Source organism: Pelophylax lessonae, assembly GCF_965119305.1.
Source record: "Pelophylax lessonae genome assembly, chromosome: 9".
Taxonomy (NCBI): Eukaryota; Metazoa; Chordata; class Amphibia; order Anura; family Ranidae; genus Pelophylax; species Pelophylax lessonae.
In genome coordinates, this window is record NC_138776.1 from 245,922,452 (window position 1) to 245,942,407 (window position 19,956).

The following is a 19,956-nucleotide window of genomic DNA, read 5'->3' on the forward strand; positions in this document are numbered from 1 at the left end:
GGCAGCACTTATGGGCAATGATGGGCGGCACTGAAAGGCATCACTGATAATTAGGGGTCTCTCCTGTGAGAACAACATTTTCTGACAAACTTTTTTTTTTCTTCAAAATTTTCAGTCTTTTTTTATTTTTTTAGCAAAAAATAAAAACCCAGTGGTGATTAAATACCACCAAAAGAAAGCTCTTGTAACAGCGTTGCATGACAGAGCAATTGTCAAAGTGTGACAGCGCTGAAAGCTGAAAATTGGCCAGGGCAGGAGGGGATAAAAGTGCTCTGTATTGAAGCAGTTAATATCAATAAAGGTTTCTTAGGGGTTGAATAGAAACATGTTTTCTAACTGAAGACGTTGGGTGACGAAACACGTACAGCGCCGTCGCATCACTTCCGGTTCTGGTAGTCGTGTGGAACGCATTGCGTTCCAGAGGTTTATACCACGCTTGTTTTATATCTGATCTTTGCGAGTACCTATTCATCTGTTTATATGCAAATAAAAAGGTTTTAGCAATATTACACTATTGGCCTTTTCTTCCATCTAACCACACTTTGTCCCGCTATACCTGGCTGTTACCGGAGTATACACCTTATATGAGAGCGGACCCCCCTGACTCCTGGGCTTACCTGTAGGAACCATTCCAGAGCCCTACTGGGCACTCCAGAGATACCCCTACCCCAGGACCCCCGGAGAGGATCAGGATCCAACTGAGGGATTACCTGCCATATCCATATACCCACTCTATACCCCTGTGTGGGGTGGGTATTTCTGGTGAGTGGGATACCTTCCTTAGGGGTCACTGAGAACCTCACCTACCACCCACCACGGGGTTGAATTCAGCATTTTTTATATACAGTGGGTATGAAAAGTATTCAGACCCCCTTAAATTTTTCACTCTTTGTTATATTGCAGCCATTTGCTAAAATCATTTAAGTTAATTCTTCTTCCTCATGAATGTACACATAGCACCCCATACTGACAGAAAAACACAGAATTGTTGACATTGTTGCAGATTTATTAAAAAAGAAAAACTGAAATATCACATGGTCCTAAGTATTCAGACCCTTTGCTCAGTATTTAGTAGAAGCCCCCTTTTGATCTAATACAGCCAGGAGTCTTTTTGGGAAAGATGCAACAAGTCTTTCACACCTGGATTTGGGGATCCTCTGCCATTCCTCCTTGCAGATCCTCTCCAGTTCTGTCAGGTTGGATGGTAAACGTTGGTGGACAGCCATTTTTAGGTCTCTCCAGAGATGCTCAATTGGGTTTAAGTCAGGGCTCTGGCTGGGCCATTCAAGAACAGTCACGGAGTTGTTGTGAAGCCACTCCTTCGTTATTTTAGCTGTGTGCTTAGGGTCATTGTCTTGTTGGAAGGTAAACCTTCGGCCCAGTCTGAGGTCCAGAGCACTCTGGAGAAGGTTTTTGTCCAGGATATCCCTGTACTTGGCCGCATTCATCTTTCCCTCGATTGCAACCAGTCGTCCTGTCCCTGCAGCTGAAAAACACCCCCACAGCATGATGCTGCCACCACCATGCTTCACTGTTGGGACTGTATTGGACAGGTGATGAGCAGTGCCTGGTTTTCTCCACACATACTGCTTAGAATTAAGGCCAAAAAGTTCTATTTTGGTCTCATCAGACCAGAGAATCTTATTTCTCACCATCTTGGAGTCCTTCAGGTGTTTTTTTAGCAAACTCCATGCGGGTTTTCATGTGTCTTACACTGAGGAGAGGCTTCCGTCGGGCCACTCTGCCATAAAGCCCCGACTGGTGGAGGGCTGCAGTGATGGTTGACTTTCTACAACTTTCTCCCATCTCCTGACTGCATCTCTGGAGCTCAGCCACAGTGATCTTTGAGCTCTTCTTTACCTCTCTCACCAAGGCTCTTCTCCCCCGATAGCTCAGTTTGACCGGACGGCCAGCTCTAGGAAGGGTTCTGGTCGTCCCAAACGTCTTCCATTTGAGGATTATGGAGGCCACTGTGCTCTTAGGAACCTTAAGTGCAGCAGAAATCTTTTTGTAACCTTGGCCAGATCTGTGCCTTGCCACAATTCTGTCTCTGAGCTCTTCAGGCAGTTCCTTTGACCTCATGATTCTCATTTGCTCTGACATGCATTGTGATCTGGAAGGTCTTATATAGACAGGTGTGTGGCTTTCCTAATCAAGTTCAATCAGTATAATCAAACACAGCTGGACTCAAATGAAGGTGTAGAACCATCTCAAGGATGATCAGAAGAAATGGAAAGCACCTGAGTTAAATATATGAGTGTCACAGCAAAGGGTCTGAATACTTAGGACCATGTGATATTTCAGTTTTTCTTTTTTAATAAATCTGCAACAATGTCAACAATTCTGTGTTTTTCTGTCAGTATGGGGTGCTATGTGTACATTCATGAGGAAGAAGAAGGAACTTAATTGATTTTAGCAAATGGCTGCAATATAACAAAGAGTGAAAAATTTAAGGGGGTCTGAATACTTTCTGTACCCACTGTATGAATAATTTTTTATATATGAAGAATTTTGTCACATGGACTAAATACCTCACCCTGTCTCCACCTTATTGTTGGACCACCAGCTTTTTTTGTCACTTAGTTATATTGTTTGATGCACTTGTTATATACAGCACTTTATATATGCTGTCACTGAGACATCTCCTCTGACACCCGCTGCTATCCGATCTTGTCTGTGAAATCCAGACGGATGGAAACCCTATTTTCCATCCGTCTGTCAGATCGGATCGGATGAGAATGGACAGGCGGTCCATTCTCATCCGATCTCCCCATAGAAGACAGCGGGGATCTGATAGCTCCGTCTCTGCACACAGAGTGGAGACTTAAGCCCCGTACACATGTACCGATTGTCGGCCGTAAATATTCGGCTGACAACCGATCGGCCGATTGTAGGCTTGTTAGTATGATGCTTCCGACAGCCGACAGCGCATTTTCGGCCGAACAGAATCTGTTGTGCAGGCATTAAAATTTTGGTATGCCAACACCAGAACGGCCGATTGTTCGCCAGTCAGTACAGAATTCGGCCGACAAACAGCCGATTAGCAAGACTGGGCATGCTCAGAAAAGAAAAAAGACAAGGAAAGTTAACCATCACATGACATCACTTCTGCAGTCGGCTGTTGTTGGCCGACAAAATTCGTGTGCAGTCTTTAGCAGTTTTCAACAGACACGACAGCCCTGGACAAAAGACGGCCGATCGTTCGGCCGACGATCGGTACGTGTGTACGGGGCTTTAGCTGTCATCCACCTGCTCAGCGGGGATCAGAGGATTGATCCCCCCGCTGAGCAGAATAGACCTCGTCGGGCGCACCGCCCGTGTGACAGGAACCTAACAGAGCGCTGCTTAGACCGAAAATTTTGGAAAAAGGAGGAGACAGAGCCTTTGAAAAAGTTCACCTTAATGAAAAAAAAAAAAAAAAAAGATTGAGGGCCAGTTCTCACCACATGCAGTCAAATGCATTTTTTATGCATCAAAAACGCATGGATAGTAGGTTATATGGTTTTCAATGGCATAGTTCACACTAGTGCTTGCAGATCCAGAAAAAAAAAAAAAAGTAGAACATGCTGCTTTTTCCTGCACTGGACTGTACTGGAACGCTGTAAAATGCATCAGAATGCACCAAAACACACGTCCTTTAAGGTTAAGAGAAAAGAGGGGGTAAAATGTACTGGAACGCATCAAAACCGCGCACGCAGAAAAGCATATGGAACGCACCTGGACTGTGTTTCTATGGTGTGAACTGGCCCTAAAAAAAAGGAAAATAATAAAAAAAATAAAAATAAATAAATAATAAAACTAATAATAAAATAAATAAATAATAAAAAAATATATATTATATTATATATATATATATATATATATATATATATATATATATATATATATATATATATATATATATAATATATATTGTTGGAGATTAGCTCGGTGGCGGGCGTGGATGACCCCTTGGGGGGATTCGTTATACAGGGAGATAGCCAAGAAGTGGTTGCAAACAACAGTTTGGTTTATTCTTGCAGTTTACTTCACACAAGTGCAAGCCTCAAAAACAGCAAAATAAAAATAAAACACAAAATAAATCCTTGCCACTGTGGGCGGCTACCTTCACACATACAGGAACCTATCTAATGAAGTCTGTCCCCAACCTACTGTTGGGCAGACTTGGCTGATCATACAGCAGACTCTCAATAGTCCATGTTTTATCTCTTCACACAACAAATGTCCATTGAACATGTCCCTTTTCCTCTTCACATAGCAAACAGTTCATTTATTTCTTCCACATAGAAATAGTTCATTTTCTCACCTTGAGAAGTCTTCACACTTTTTTACCCTCCTCGGCGCCCATCGCTTCAGGAGGTCTTCCCCTCCCATGCTCACACAGCTTCAGGGGGCATTCCTTCTCCCCTGCCCACATGGCATCGGGAGGTACACATCTGACTGTCCTCCTCTCCCCAGCTTCACACAGTGTCAGGAGGCAGCAATCCTTAGATTTCCTTTGGAAAAATTATAGAGGCCTTCATTTCCTCATTCTGAACAGCTGGATGGTTTTCAACTTCCTGCTGGCTATCTCTGCAGCCGACACCCTATAGTAATTGGTGAATTTTCTAAACCAGGTGGAAATGTATCTCCTGTCTGTGACTACATCCACAGATTTACCTGACTATATATATATATATATATATATATATAGGGATTTCCTTAGTGTGTTGTGCTATGTGTGGAGGGAGGGAGCGTTCCTTAGTGTGTTGTGCTATGCGTGTACAAAACTCATGTTATACGTGGATGAAGTAATATCGCAATCATAGAACAATGTGCACAAGTATTGTAACATATACTGTATACATGATCACCCCCATTTTGAAATCGAATATTAGAAGGATAATATACAGAACTACGAGCTCATGATAATAACACAAAGAGTCGTACTATTTTTTCTCTCCTGCTTCCATCCTCCTGGAACAAATTAAAATTCCAAAAGTTTATCACGTTTGTTGTTTTCTTACACAGGTTTAAAAAATGCACAGTGTGCATTAAAAGCTGCGACAAGTCCGATAAAGTCCACCTGATTTCCTAGCTGGAGCTCCTTCCTCCCCAGCCTGACTGTCCCTGGCCTTTCATTGGTTGGATTCCAGTTCTTTCAATCATGAAGGCTCAGCGTCACATGTTGGGGTTACCTGGGATGCTCTGCATGCAAATACAGTCCTACCCAGAAACGCCGACTCCTCACGACTGACACCGCCCATCAAGACATTTTCAGATTTGCAAAACTCCTCCCAACAGCCAGCCCTGCGCTTGAACCCGAGAGAAGGCTGCATTCACACCTGAGTGTTTTTACGGCATTTTTTAATACGTTTTTATGCGCAACTTGCGTATTTTTATACAGCGTTTTTAGCTTATTAGCCAATACAGAGAACTATTATCTATTGCATCATTTGTTGCTAGGTATTTCAGCTTTTATTTCTTTTTATGCATTTATTTTTTCATTAGTGTAAGGGGTTAGAGTTAAAGCGGAGTTCCACCCAAAAGTGGAACTTCTGCTCATTTGCTTCCCCCCCCCCCCATCAGTGCCACATTTGGCACCTTTCAGGGGGGAGGGGGGAACGGGTACCTGTTTTTTTTTTTTTTACAGATACCCTTCCCCACTTCCGGGAGACGGCGCCATGGCACTGTCCCACGGAATTTTGGTCCCCTCCTCCTTCCCCCCGCCGCCGAGCCAATCCGAATGCACAGCTTCACGCTGCGCAGTAGGGACCCGCCCGCCAGGTTCCCTTGCCGGCACTGGCGGCGGCAGCACCCGACAGCCGATGGAAACATCCAGGACAGGTAAGTATCCTAATATTAAAAGTCAGCAGCTACAGTATGTGTACAGTATGTGTAGCTGCTGACTTTTCATTTTTGGAGGGGGAGGCTGGAACACCACTTTAAGGTCAGGTTAGGGATGGAATTAGGAGTTGGGGGTTATCTACTTATTTATTTTTTGTTAGGGTGTTACAACTCCAAATAATACCACATGAACAAAAATGTATGTGGTGTGAATGGGGCCTCAGGGCTCTGGAGAGGATTACGGAGGGCGGGGGAGCACCTTGTTGGCCCCTCTCAAAAGTCATGATCCAACATAGACCCAATGATGACAGGCAGACTGGGATCAGCAGTGGTGGGACTCATAAGTGTTAGAGCTGCACGATTCTGGATAAAATGAGAATCACTATTTTTTTGCTTAGAATAAAGATCACGATTCTAAAGAATTTTTTTTATTTTAAAGATTCACAACCCCTGAACATCAAACAGGATGGCAATAAAATAAGACATAATACTCTTTGCTTCAATCAAACAAGATGGCTGAAAAGATAATAATAATGTGGCAGTTAACACACACAAAGGCCAATAATATCCAACATTCAATTACAAACACTTGCACCCAAAGTGTTAATGGTAAGCTATTCAAGCCTTGAGCTATTTCCATAGAACCTGGTGACATCATACCCAGAACTGTAGGGGGTTAAGAGGACTTCACGAGGAACCTGCGATAGATGGCCACCGCTCCTGCCACGAGGTTGCGGTGGCAATGATGTCACCATGTAGGCCCCTCCTGACACGTTTTGTGCGCATGCATGTTCTCAAGGGATCCCGCCAAACAGGCCATCTATTGCTGGTTCCTCATGAAGTCCTTTTAACCTCCTACAGTCCTGGATATGAGATCACCAGATACTATGGCAATGGCTTATGGTCTGTTGAGTGTAGAGAATGGTGGAGGGTTATCACGGATAAGGAGCACCGTGCAACACTTTAGGCGCAGTAACCGGTGGCTCATGGAAAGTTGGGCAAGCAGCCATCGGGACTTTTCCAATCATGTGAGCACCGTGATTGGCTGACCATAAGCCCCGCCCTAACTCCTATCATAGCAAACCGATTAAAGGGCTAGTGGCAGCCGGCGCCAAGGGGTTACCCAGAGCTGTGGTTGATTGGGACTGTCATGGGGTGAAGTCCCATGTTCATGGGAATTCGTTTCTTCATCTTAGGGCCCGTCTCCCGACACTTCTTTCAGACCACCCCTAAAGAGCCTCTTCTCCCTTTCCTTTTCTTGTTTTTTTTTTTTTTTCCTCTTCTACTGAAGTTACAAATAGTTTGTATCCTTAGGAGGACAAGTAGGCACAACTGAACTGTGGAAACCCAGTCCGACTGTCCATTTCAGGAGAAAGCAAGAGAGGGTGGCTATGTTCCAACATACAGAAGGACCATAAAGAATGAATGTAGCCATCCTCTAACAGAAGGTCAGATCACAGAAGCACACATAAAAAGGAATTTGGAGATTTAGAGGAGGCTGAAAGCAAGAGAAGAAACTTTTCTGAGTTTGGAATACATACTTCAGAATAGATTTTTAGGTTTTTAAACCAGAGTTAATGTCCCTTTTTAACCACTTTATTAAAGTCAGCCATTGCCATCCACTGCATTCATAAACCCGTGCTTTTTCGAGAGCAGTAGGCCAGTCCTATTCAGAGCTCTTGATATTGTTGTCTTGTGCACCCTCACTCCGGACTCAATCATCGTCTTTTGTAGCTCCTCCAAAGTAACAGATGGTCTCTCGATGACTTCCCTCACAAGCCTTCTTCTGGTTTGCTCTGACAGTTTCGAGGGGCGACCTTTTCTAGGTAGCGTCTCAGTGGTCTGATGGACCTTCCACTTCTTTATGATGGAACGAACGCTATACACTGGAACATCCAGACACTTGGATATTGCTTTGTACCCTCTTCCTGAAGTATGCAATTCTATTACTTTGTCTCTTAGTTCTCTGGAATATTCCTTGGGTTTTCTTTTCACAGCTACAAGACAGTAATGCTCTTGTCAGACAATTGCTTTTACTTTTGCACTAATAAATATTTAAAATAAAAAAAATGATATATATATATATTATATATATATATACATACATACACACACACACCCTAGTGACACTCACATTTTTGTAAATATTTTATATTATTTTCATGTGACAACACTGAAGAAATGACACTTTGCTACAATGTAAGGTAGTGAGTGTACAGCTTGTATAACAGTGTAAATTTTCTGTCTCCTCAAAATAATTCAACACACAGCCATTAATGTCTAAACCGCTGGCAACAAAAGTGAGTACACCCCTAAGTGACAATGTCCAAATTAGGCCCCAAGTGTCAGTGTTTTGCGTGGCCACCATTATTTTCCAGCACTGCCTTTACCCTCTTGGGCATGGAGTTCATCAGAGCTTCACAGGTTGCCACTGGAGTCCTCTTCCACTCCTCCATGATGACATCACAGAGCTGGTGGATGTTAGAGACCTTGCACTCCTCCATCTTCTGTTTGAGGATGCCCCACAGATGCTTTATAGGGTTTAGGTCTGGAGACATGCTTGGCCAGTCCATCACCTTTACCCTCAGCTTTCTTAGCAAGGCAGTGGTCATCTTAGAGGTGTGTTTGGGGTCGTTATCATGTTGGAATACTGTCCTGTGGCCCAGTCTCTGAAGGGAGAGGATCATGTTCTGCTTTAGTATGTCACAGTACATGTTGGCATTCATGGTTCCCTCAATGAACTGTAGCTCCCCAGTGCCGGCAGCACTCATGAAGTCCCAGGCCATGACACTCCCACCACCATGCTTGACTGTAGGCAAGACACACTTGTCTTTGTACTCCTCACCTGGTTGCCTCCACACATGTTTGACACCATCTGAACCTAAAAGGTTTATCTTGATCTCATCAGACTACAGGAGATGGTTCCAGTAATCCATGTCCTCAGTCTGCTTGTCTTTAGCAAACTTCTTGTGGGCTTTCTTGTACATCATCTTTAGAAGAGCCTTCCATGCAGACCAATTTGATGCAGTGTGCGGCGTATGGTCTGAGCACTGACAGGCTGACCTCCCACCTCTTCAACCTCTGCAGCAATGCTGACAGCACTCATACGTCTATTTCCCAAAGACAACCTCTGGATATGATGCTAAGTACGTGCACTCAACTTCTTTGGTCAACCATGGCGAGGCCTGTTCTGAGTGGAACCTGTCCTATTAAACCCCTGCATGGTCTTGGGCACCATGCTGCAGCTCAGTTTCAGGGTCCTGACAATCTTCTTATAGCCTAGGCCATCTTTATGTAGAGCAACAATTCTTTTTTTCAGATCCTCAGAGAGTTCTTTGCCATGAGGTGCCATGTTGAACTTCCAGTGACCAGTATTAGAGAGTGAGAGTGATAACACCAAATTTACCACACCTGCTCCCCATTCACATATGAGACCTTGTAACACTAACGAGTCACATGACACCAGGGAGGAAAAATTGCTAATTGGGCCCAATTTGGACAATTTCACTTAGGGGTGTACTCACTTTTGTTGCCAGTGGTTTAGACATTAATGGCTGTGTGTTGAGTTATTTTGAGGGGACAGCAAATTTACACTGTTATACAAGCTGTACACTCACTACTTTACATTGTAGCAAAGTGTCATTTCTTCAGTGTATTCACATGAAAGATATAATAAAATATTTACAAAAATGTGAGGGGTGTACTCACTTTTGTGGGATACTGTACTAATATATATATACACACACCCTATTACCAAAAGGGTTGGGACACCTGCCTTTACTCACACGTGAACGTGTAATTGCACCTGAGTCTTAGTCCATAGGGTTCAATATTGAGTTGGCCCACCCTTTTGCAGCTATAACAGCTTCAAGTCTTCTGGGAAGGCTATCTACAAGGTTTAGAAGTGTGTGTATGGTAATGTTTGACTATTCTTCCAGAAGCCCATTTGTGAGGTCAGGCACTGATGTTGGACGAGAAGGCCTGGCTCGAACTAACGGAGGGCAGAAAGTGGGACTTTAAATGGAGCACCGAATATAGTGCCCCCATCCCTGGTTACATGAAAAAAGGAAGGCATGGGACTTTGAATGAGGTGGAGACCAGAACGCTGGGAGACATGGGTAATAAAAACAATTTATTACTGTACAACCTCAATAAACACAGTACAACATGTAAAATAGCAATTAATGTAATAACAGCGTATTACAAACATCATATTACAAACATATCGGTCAGTTTGATGCATTTGCAGGTACACACATATACATAAAGAATATAAGGACTATGGCACTTCGTCTTGGCCACACAGTCCAAAGTTGCTACATTATTGTTGTACTGTAGGCGGTCTGCAGGGTGCACCATGGTAATGAATGTTAAATCAAAACCTACTGCAGCATTCATGGACCTAATATATATCATGTGTTGAATCACACAGAATTGCAATAAGCGTTCAATAGGTAAGTAACTGTTTAAAATTGATAAAGTAGCGATTATTATCTGTAATGTAGAAAAATTGATGACATCCTTGTAGCTCTACGCGTTTCATGGCTAAATACCACTCTTCAGGAGCGGATGCCAAACAACTCTGTAAAAAAGTATAAATGTAAAAAAGTATAATTGTAACTATCGATCGACTAAAATCACATGTATGAAAATACGAAAGGAGGAAAGGGTTATCCAATCCTATGGTTACTTACAAGATGGCTGTCATTAACAAAGTGCGGCACTGTGGGCACAGGGCATCACATGCGCCTCCCCCGGGAGCTGTGGTGGTAATCCCCGCAGTCCCGCACAACACATATCACCATAAAAACGAAGTGCAGAGTAATGAAAAAATGTGGGTTGCGGCTGTGTTGCTGTGAAAAAGCAAAAAAACAACTAAGAGTCTGAAATAACAAAAGTATGGAAAAAATGGCATGTGTAAAAGTGGTGGACCAAAAAAGAAGAACTCTTGTGGCAGAAGGTTTGCCACAATTGGGAGACACATTTTACCAATTAGCAATCAACGTGACGCTGGGAGGCACCCGTAGTTGTGCTGATGCACATATATATCCCCCAGTTTGCCACAGATCATTCAGACTCAGGATTTGAAAGACTACACATGTCTATTACTATAACACTTGATGCAGTCATTTAAGGTAACCACATTTTTAATACTTTGCAGTATACTTTTTATTCTTGGATATACTGCACCTACTTACTATTTGGTTATTCTGACTGATTCTCTTGGAGTATTTTCTATCGCTACCTATATTTTATTCATTTTGCAATTTAATTTTTTTTTTTTTTTCCTCCTTTTTATTTCTTTTGGGCTGTGGAGAGTTCTTCTTTTTTGGTCCACCACTTTTACACATGCCATTTTTTCCATACTTTTGTTATTTCAGACCCTTAGTTGTTTTTTTGCTTTTTCACAGCAACACAGCCGCAACCCACATTTTTTTCATTACTCTGCACTTCGTTTTTATGGTGATATGTGTTGTGCGGGACTGCGGGGATTACCACCACAGCTCCCGGGGGAGGCGCATGCGATGCCCTGCGCCCACAGTGCCGCACTTTGTTAATGACAGCCATCTTGTAAGTAACCATAGGATTGGATAACCCTTTCCTCCTTTTGTATTTTCATACATGCGATTTTAGTCGATCGATAGTTACAATTATACTTTTTTACATTTATACTTTTTTTACAGAGTTGTTTGGCATCCGCTCCTGAAGAGTGGTATTTAGCCATGAAACGCGTAGAGCTACAAGGATGTCATCAATTTTTCTACTATACAGATAATAATCGCTACTTTATCAATTTTAAACAGTTACTTACCTATTGAACGCTTATTGCAATTCTGTGTGATTCAACACATGATATATATTAGGTCCATGAATGCTGCAGATGGTTTTGATTTAACATTCATTACCATGGTGCACCCTGCAGACCGCCTACAGTACGGCAATAATGTAGCAACTTTGGACTGTGTGGCCAAAACGAAGTGCCATAGTCCTTATATTCTTTATGTATATGTGTGTACCTGCAAATGCATCAAACTGACCGATATGTTTGTAATATGATGTTATTACATGAATTGCTATTTTACATGTTGTACTGTGTTTATTGAAGTTGTACAGTAATAAATTGTTTTTATTACCCATGTCTCCCAGCGTTCTGGTCTCCACCTCATTCAAAGTCCCATGCCTTCCTTTTTTCAAGGCCTGGCTCGAAGTCTGCACTCCAATTTATCCCAAAGGTGTTCTATCAAGTTCAGGACAGGACTCTGTGCAGGCCAGTCAAGTTCCTACACCCCAAACTCACTCATCCATGTCTTTATGGACCTTGCTTTGTGCACTGGTGCGCAGTCATGTTGAAACAGGAGGGGCCATCCCCAAACTGTTCCCACAAAGTTGGGAGCATGAAATTGTCCAAAATTTCTTGATATGCTGACACCTTAAGAGTTCCCTTCACTGGAACTAATATTGCAGGAGATCAAGGATCTCAAAAATCTATCTGACATACTGGTGGATGGATGTCTAACACAGATTGAAGAGTATTTTATGCTTTTATCCTGCAATATGACTGGTGGTCTCTGCATGCACTTGAGGGTCCCGGTGAATTGGGAGTTTACTTGCATGGATCCGGACTTTCAGTTTTCCATATAGGACTGGTGCCACAAATTATAGTGGTATCTTATCCCTGAAGAAGATAATGGTTATAAATATTTCGAAAAGGGGTTGGGAGTCCCTAAGCGGAGTAAGCCAACCAGTAATCCAATACCTGAAAGCTAAATCATCAGCTGTGGGGGGATACCCTTTGGATTACACTTATGGATGTTGTAACCCACTTTTGTACAATATTTTTATACTATGTGACATGTGATGTAATATATGTGGCTCAGACCTTTTAAATCAAGAAAATAAAATGGTATTATACCTTATTTTTATTTTTTTAACAAGCTATAAGCTTTATTAAAGTGACCTCTACTATTAATGACGGTCAGTTTTAAATTTAAATAAGCAGCCCGATCCCTCCATAATATGTGGGCCCATTCAACATATTGGTCACGAAAACATATTCAAAAGGCTAATGGTCATGCTCGTGCTCTTCATAGCTGTCTGGAAGAGGATTTAAGTGAGCGTTGTGGAAAAGACTCTTTGTTCCATCTCTCCAGGGAAATTTCTTGGTCCGGATCCTCAGGTGCTCATAGGCCACAAGTTCAGGTCTCTCCTCCTCGTGATGTTGCTTGGCCTTCAGAATGGCGTTCAGCATGCAGGCGGCTACACCGGGCACCGCTACCACAAAGTTGAGGATCTTCCATGTCCGGGCTGCATCTCCGTGCTCGGCGTGAGCATCTGCAGAATACAAGCAGCCCCGGCGGACCAGGGAGCGGCCAAGAACACCGGAGAGCCTGCCGAACTAAGCCATCATGTCCTATCTATGGGCAGCTGTGGACGTGACCTCATACCTTATTTTTTAGTTCCAAGTTCCCTTTAACCACTTTGCCGCTGCTCACTAGAGCTCTACTGCGGCAAAGTGGTTCGTTATCGTCTGACGACGTAGACCTACGTCGCCAGACACTCCCCCCTTCTCGGCGGCGCGCGCGCGCCGCCGGAGGCTCGCTCCCGCAGTATTCAGTCACAGCGGGAGTCGGGCCAGGGGAGGAGCCGCTGCTCTTCCCCTGATCGTCGGGGAATCGAGTCTGGAGATCCGCCCGCTTGTATAAACAAAGCGGGCAGATCTCCTAATTGACAGGCAGGGTCAGATTGCAGGGTTCAGCATAGCTGAACCTGCGATCTGTCCCTGTGTCACTCAGTCACCTCCCCCCACACACGTCAGTAAGCACCAGGCATACATTAACCCCTCCCTCTCCAATAAAATTAACCCCTTCCCTGCCAGTGCCATTTTTACAGTGACAGTGCATATTTATAGCACTGATTACTGTAGTAATGTCACTGGTAACCCCAAAAGTGTCAAATGTCAGTCAAGGGTCCGATCTGTCCGCCGCAATGTCGCAGTCCTGCAAAAAAAAAAAAAAAAACACCAAAAACGACAGAAATCTTTCCCTTAGTTAGTAAACTCAATAACTTTTGCGCAAACTGATCAAAATACGCTTATTGCGATTTTTTTTTTTTACCACAAATATGTAGCAGAAAACAAATTGGCCAAAAATGATAAAAAAAAATTTGATTTTTACATTTTTTTGGGGGGGAATTTCATATAAAAAAAAATGTGAAAAATATTGTTATTTTTTCAAAATTATCGCTCTTTTTTTGTTTATAGCGCAAAAAGTAAAAATCGCACAGGTGATCAAATACCACCAAAAGAAAGCTCTGTTTGTGGGAAAAAAAGGACGTCAACTTTGTTTGGGTACGGCGTTGCATGACCGTGCAATTGTCAGTTAAAGTCGCACAGTGCCGAACCGCAAAAAGTGGCTCAGACGTAAGACAGCAAAATCCTCCGGTGGTTAAAGCCCTATAAAGAGCATTTGTGGTTTTTCAGCTATAATTAATAGGGATGGTGGAACCACACCCATAGTCACAAACAATAACTGTAAGGTTGGTCTCTCTGGGTGCCTAATGTTTATGACTTCTACCAGTGGGCTGAAAGCAGAATGCTGCCCAAACAAGTGCTAAAAATGCTCTTCTTGCAATGAAGTGTGAACAAAGTAGATAAGTTGATTGTGGCTGAACAAGGAAACTGGGACTTATTTCAGCATTAGTATTTATTACTCACCTGTGCTGATATCTGGAAGAATTTCCTCCTCCGTACACGGATGACCCACTACATACGTCTCTTCTGCTTCCTCTTGGATCCTCACACGTCCTTCTTCCTCATCCTCAGGTTTGAGGTCTCCTTGAGTGTCTCTGGTGTCTCCGGGGTCTGTGAATAAAAATGAGAGTGAAGCCTCCTGTACTGAGATGTATGAGACCCCAGAGTGTGTGTGTGGGGGGAGACTGGTCACACACAATGACATGATGTGAGGAGGAAGTCTAATAGAGGCTGATGGCTCCTGACTCCCCACTGGGCACACATTGTCTTCCTATTTCATCACAGATACGTGATACTTTACATTTTTGGGGTTCTATTCGATATGTTACATAGCTAGTCTAGTTGAAAAAGACACAAGTCCATCTAGTTGAAAAAGAGTGCAAAGAGAGAGCACACAAATACTTATATAAGTATAACATTTATTAAAAGTAATGACAGATACAGATAATATTAGAAAATGTAACTAAAGATGCTGTTTTTACCATGGGTCCCTCCCATTATATGGCATGGCACACAGATGATCACAGACGCATGCCTGATGGCAGCTCTGGGGTGTCACATACACATGCCTGATGGCAGCTCTGGGGTGTCACATACACATGCTGATGGCATCTCTGGGGTGTCACATACACATGCCTGATGGCATCTCTGGGGTGAGGTAGTTATTACAAGCTGTGTGAGTGTTATATAGAGGAATTGAATGTAAAGGAAATGGGCAAAACCCATCCCCCTTGGAGCAATATGACCTTTTAAGCAAAATGGCACATTCCTGAAAGGATAGTGGGCTGGCTTGTCCATATAGTCAGTTTATAATCACATTCCTATACCATGAAGTCATTTAAGTTAACCAGGATATTAGAGACTTTTAGATATTTGTGAGGCTAACATTAATAAGGAATATTAAATATGCAATTTCCCCAAAACTTCCCATTACTGTCTACTGACAGAGGAGGGGGAGAAGAAGAGATTGTTGTAGTGACTGAACAAGGAGAATCTGGGACTCTTCTCTGGATTGAGACTGCATGCACACCAGAGGGACGCAACGCGTTTGGCACCAAAGTATCTTATGTACCTTTTTTGGCACTGAGCCAAGTGCGTTTTTGCAGGTTTTTGTGGGGTTCCATTAGGTGCCATCAAAAAATAAGAGATTGTTGTAGTGACTGAACAAGGACAATCTGGGACTCTTCTCTGGATTCATGTTTTTTTTTTCTCACCTGTGCTAATTTCCGGAGACATGGCCTCCTCCTGACATGGCTCACCACCCATCACAGAAGGACCTTCTGTCTCCTCTTTCACCTCAACTTTAACGGTATTCAGATTTTCATCCTAAATAATAATAAAAAAAATGGGAGAATGTGGGAGACTGAAGGGTGCTGGGTGCACTGTGGCAGGTTTCAGGGCAGTATGGGGCACTGTAGGAGATTGGGGGCACTATGGAAGCTCTGCAATAGACTGGGGGACACTGAAGAGGACTGAGGTGGGTTGGTCTGATCTGCAACTGAAAGATTGGAAAAAGGGAAGTTGTGGCCATGGCCAGAGGGTTTAGAACAGGGATCCTCAAACGACGGCCCTTAAGCTGTTGTGGAACCACACATCCCATGAGGCATTGTAAAACTCTGACATTCACAGACATGACTAGGCATGATGGGAATTGTAGTTCCTGAACAACTGGAGGGCCATAGTTTGAAGACCCCTGGTTTAGAACCACTGATATTTACTGTATTATTCAAAAGACTTATATTCCATCTACCTGATAACAATGAAAGACATTGTGACGTTCCTCCTCACATGGATCATCTCCCCTCACGTACGGCTCTTCTGCTTCCTCTTTAACTTCAACTTTGATTACATATTCATTCTTATAAATACAATACATATATTATATTTATTATGTGAGATCCACTAAGCAAATGTATATAATTTATTCAAAGAATTGCTTAGTCCCACCCACCTGATCCTCCTGATGGATCTCCTGATCTTCCTGTGTGGAGTCCCGGGAATACAGAGGACGGGGACATCTCTCTGGGGGATTTCTGTTACTGGATCCATCTGTAGGGACACACACACTGACTGAATACATTGTTTCTATGTCTTTATATCAGAGGATGTGTGTATCTAGGGGGATCCTCAATATTCTTCTCTTACCGAATGATGTGAGGAATGGACGGTTCTCCATCATTCCTTTCTTATGTCCTTCTAAACACTCCAATGTATCTCCAAGTCTGTACTTAGAAGAACGGCTGCTTCATAATGTTTAAACTGCAATTGACTGATGACATAAAATCAGTGAAAGTCAATATTGAAAAAAATAAAAAAATAAAACACATTTCTAAAACATCTGCCTAAGTGCCGGTTCACACTGAAGCGGCACGACTTAGGGGGCGAACTGTGAAGTCGCGTGCACCGCGACTTCGGCGCAACTTGCACGGACTTCATAGAATGAATGTCTATGCAAGTCGCTCCAGGTCGCCCCAAAGTAGTACAGGAACCTTTTTCTAAGTCGGAGCGACTTGTGTCGCTCCTATTAGAACCGTTCCTGTACTACACTATGGACCGCGACGGTGCGCGACTTGTCAGGCTGATCAAGTCGCCTGACAAGTCGTACTAGTGTGAACCGGCCCTAAGACCACACAGAGCTGCTAGGACATGTGCAATTAGTTTCAGTCCGAATACAAATTCGGCCACATTTTTGGTTATTTGGAGATTCAAATGTATCCGAATCTCTGAATAGTTACATAGTAGTTGAGGTTGAATAAAGACAATAGTCCATCCAGTTCAACCGGTGTAGGTGTGTGTGGCTGTAATCATCTCACATACCCCTGAATGTTCTGATCCTTGAGATGTACATCTAAGAGTCTTTTAACCACTTAAGCCCCGGAGGATTTGGCTGCTCAAAGACCAGAGCCTATTTTACGATTCGGCACTGCGTGACTTTAACGGACAATTGCCCGGTCGTGCGACGCTGTACCCAAATTAAATTGATGTCCTTTTTTTCCACCACAAACAGAGCTTTCTTTTGGTGGTATTTGATCACCTGTGCCATTTTTACTTTTTGCGCTATAAACAAAAAAAGAGTGAAAATTTTGAAAAAACAACAATATTTTTCACATTTTTTTGTATGAAATTCTCCCCCCCAAAAAAATGTAACTATCAAAATTGTTTAACATTTTAGGCCAATTTGTTTTCTGCTACATATTTTTGGTAAAAAAAAAAATAGCAATAAGCGTATTTTGATTGGTTTGCACAAAAGTTATTGCGTTTACTAACTAAGGGAAAGATTTATGTCATTTTTATTGTTTTTTTTTTTTTTAAACGAGTAATGGCGGCGATCTGCGTTTTTTTTTGCAGGACTGCGACATTGCGGTGGACAGATCCGACCGCTGACTGACATTTGACACTTTTGGGGGTACCAGTGACATTACTACAGTAATCAGTGCTATACATATGCACTATTACTGTAAAAATGACACTGGCAGAGAAGGGGTTAATTTTATTAGTGATCAAGGGGTTACGTGTGTCCCTAGGGGCGTGATTCTAACTGTAGAGGGGTGTGGCTTTTGATGTAACCACAGAGACATACAATCCTACATAGCAGGATCGTATGATCTCTGCTGTTACACCAGGGAGAATGACAGGCGGCTTTGTTTACATCACCTGCCTGCCTTTCTCCCTCTCCATCGGGAGATCGCGAGTGACCGGCGGACCCGCGCACGGGGATGTGCAGGAACGAGCGGGGGCGGGAGCGTGCCTCCGACGGCGCGTGCTCGCCCCCTGCAGGCTCCTGGGCAAGCGACGTTGTACTACGTTGCTTTGCCCAGAAGGGGCTGACCGCCGCAGTAAATATACTGTGGGCGTTCGGCAAGTAGTTAAATGTAGCCATACTCCCCGCAGTTACTACCATTTGTGGTAGAGAATTCCACAATCTTGAAGCCCTTACAGTAAATAACCCCCTGTGTAGCCTGTGGCTAAAACGCTTCTCCTCTAATCGCATTGTATGGCCTAGTGTCTTCATGCATTCCTTGCGACTGAATAGTTTTTTTTTCTATGCTCTGATCACCGTTGAGGTATTTGTAAATTGCTATCATGTCCCCTCTCAGGCGTCTCCTCTCCAGGGAGAATAAATCAAGCGCTTGTAAGCACTCTTCATAATTAGGGTCCTCCAATCCCCTAATTAGTTCAGTTGCCCTTCTCTGGACTCTCTCCAGCTCCAACACATCCCTTCTGAGGACTGGCAACCAGAACTGGACAGAATACTTCAGATGTGGTTGGACCAGAGTTATATAAAGTGGAAGGATTATAGTCTTATCTCTGGAATACATCCCCTTCCTTATGCATGCTAATATTCTGCCGGCTTTGGCAGCTGCAGCTTGACATTGCATGCTATTGCTAAGTCTATCCTCTACCAGGACTCCCAGATCTTTCTCCATTTTTGATTCCCCCAGGGGTTCCCCCCCCCCCTAAAGTGTATTGTGCTTTTATGTTTTTAGTCCCCAAGTGCAAAACCTTACACTTCTACACATTAAACCTCATTTGCCATGTAGCTGCCCACTCTGTTATTTTGTTCAGGTCATTCTGCCTCTCGATGTGAAGTTATTGCCCTACTTAATTTTGGGTCATCTGCAAAAACCGAGATCGAGCTAATGAATGAAATAGTAACGAATTTAGTTGAAATCCATTAAAATCAGTTTATTCCTTTTCTAACGAATTCAAAATTTTCAGAACGATTAGAAATCTTATCGGTCAAAAAAACGATCAACCGATCCAAAATTTTTGTGAAGAAATAGCTGGTTGTTAAGCAGCGGGCCGTAAAGACGGCCGACCACGTCCTTGCCAACCATGAGTCATCATCTGTCAGCGGGCTTCCCCACTGACGGATGAATGTAGAGATAAAGAATGCTGTTAAAAAAATGAAGAATGCCAGCAATTGCCTGGAAATAGAAAAATGTTTAAAAAAAAAAAAAACGGCGTAGGGTTCCCCCAACCCCTTCAGTCCATACCAGGCCCTTTGGGACTGCTATGGATTTTAAGAAGAACCTTGCCAAAATTAAAAAAAAAAAAAAGTGGCATTTTTTTTTTACCATTTTAGGCCAATTTGTTTTCTGCTACATATTTTTGGTAAAAAAAAAAAAAAAAAAAAAAATCACAATAAGCGTATTTTGATTGGTTTGTGCAAAAGTTATCGTGTCGACTAACTATGGGAAAGAATTATGTCATTTCTATTGTTTTTTTTTTTTTTTACTAGTAATAGTGGCGATCTGCGATTTTTTTGCGGGACTGCGACATTGCGGCGGACAGATCGGACCCCTAACTGACATTTTTGGGGGGACCAGTGACATTACTACAGTAATCAGTGCTAAAAATATGCAGTTACTGTAATATTG

The 19,956-nt window shown here is 42.9% G+C and overlaps 1 protein-coding gene across 1 annotated transcript in view; it reads right to left on the bottom strand.

Moving 5' to 3' along the window:
- Positions 1-7,320: 7,320 nt before the first annotated feature.
- The window catches only part of LOC309564353 (uncharacterized protein), a gene marked incomplete at its 5' end in the record, with an annotated part of 16,930 nt that continues 4,294 nt past the window's right edge, over positions 7,321-19,956 (bottom strand). The window contains 4 exons of the mRNA XM_082268981.1: positions 7,321-7,823; positions 14,540-14,677; positions 15,790-15,901; positions 16,326-16,414. Of these exons, the coding sequence (XP_082125107.1) occupies positions 7,432-7,823; positions 14,540-14,677; positions 15,790-15,901; positions 16,326-16,414 (731 nt within the window). The 3' untranslated portion in view covers positions 7,321-7,431. The remainder of the gene's footprint in view (positions 7,824-14,539; positions 14,678-15,789; positions 15,902-16,325; positions 16,415-19,956) is intronic.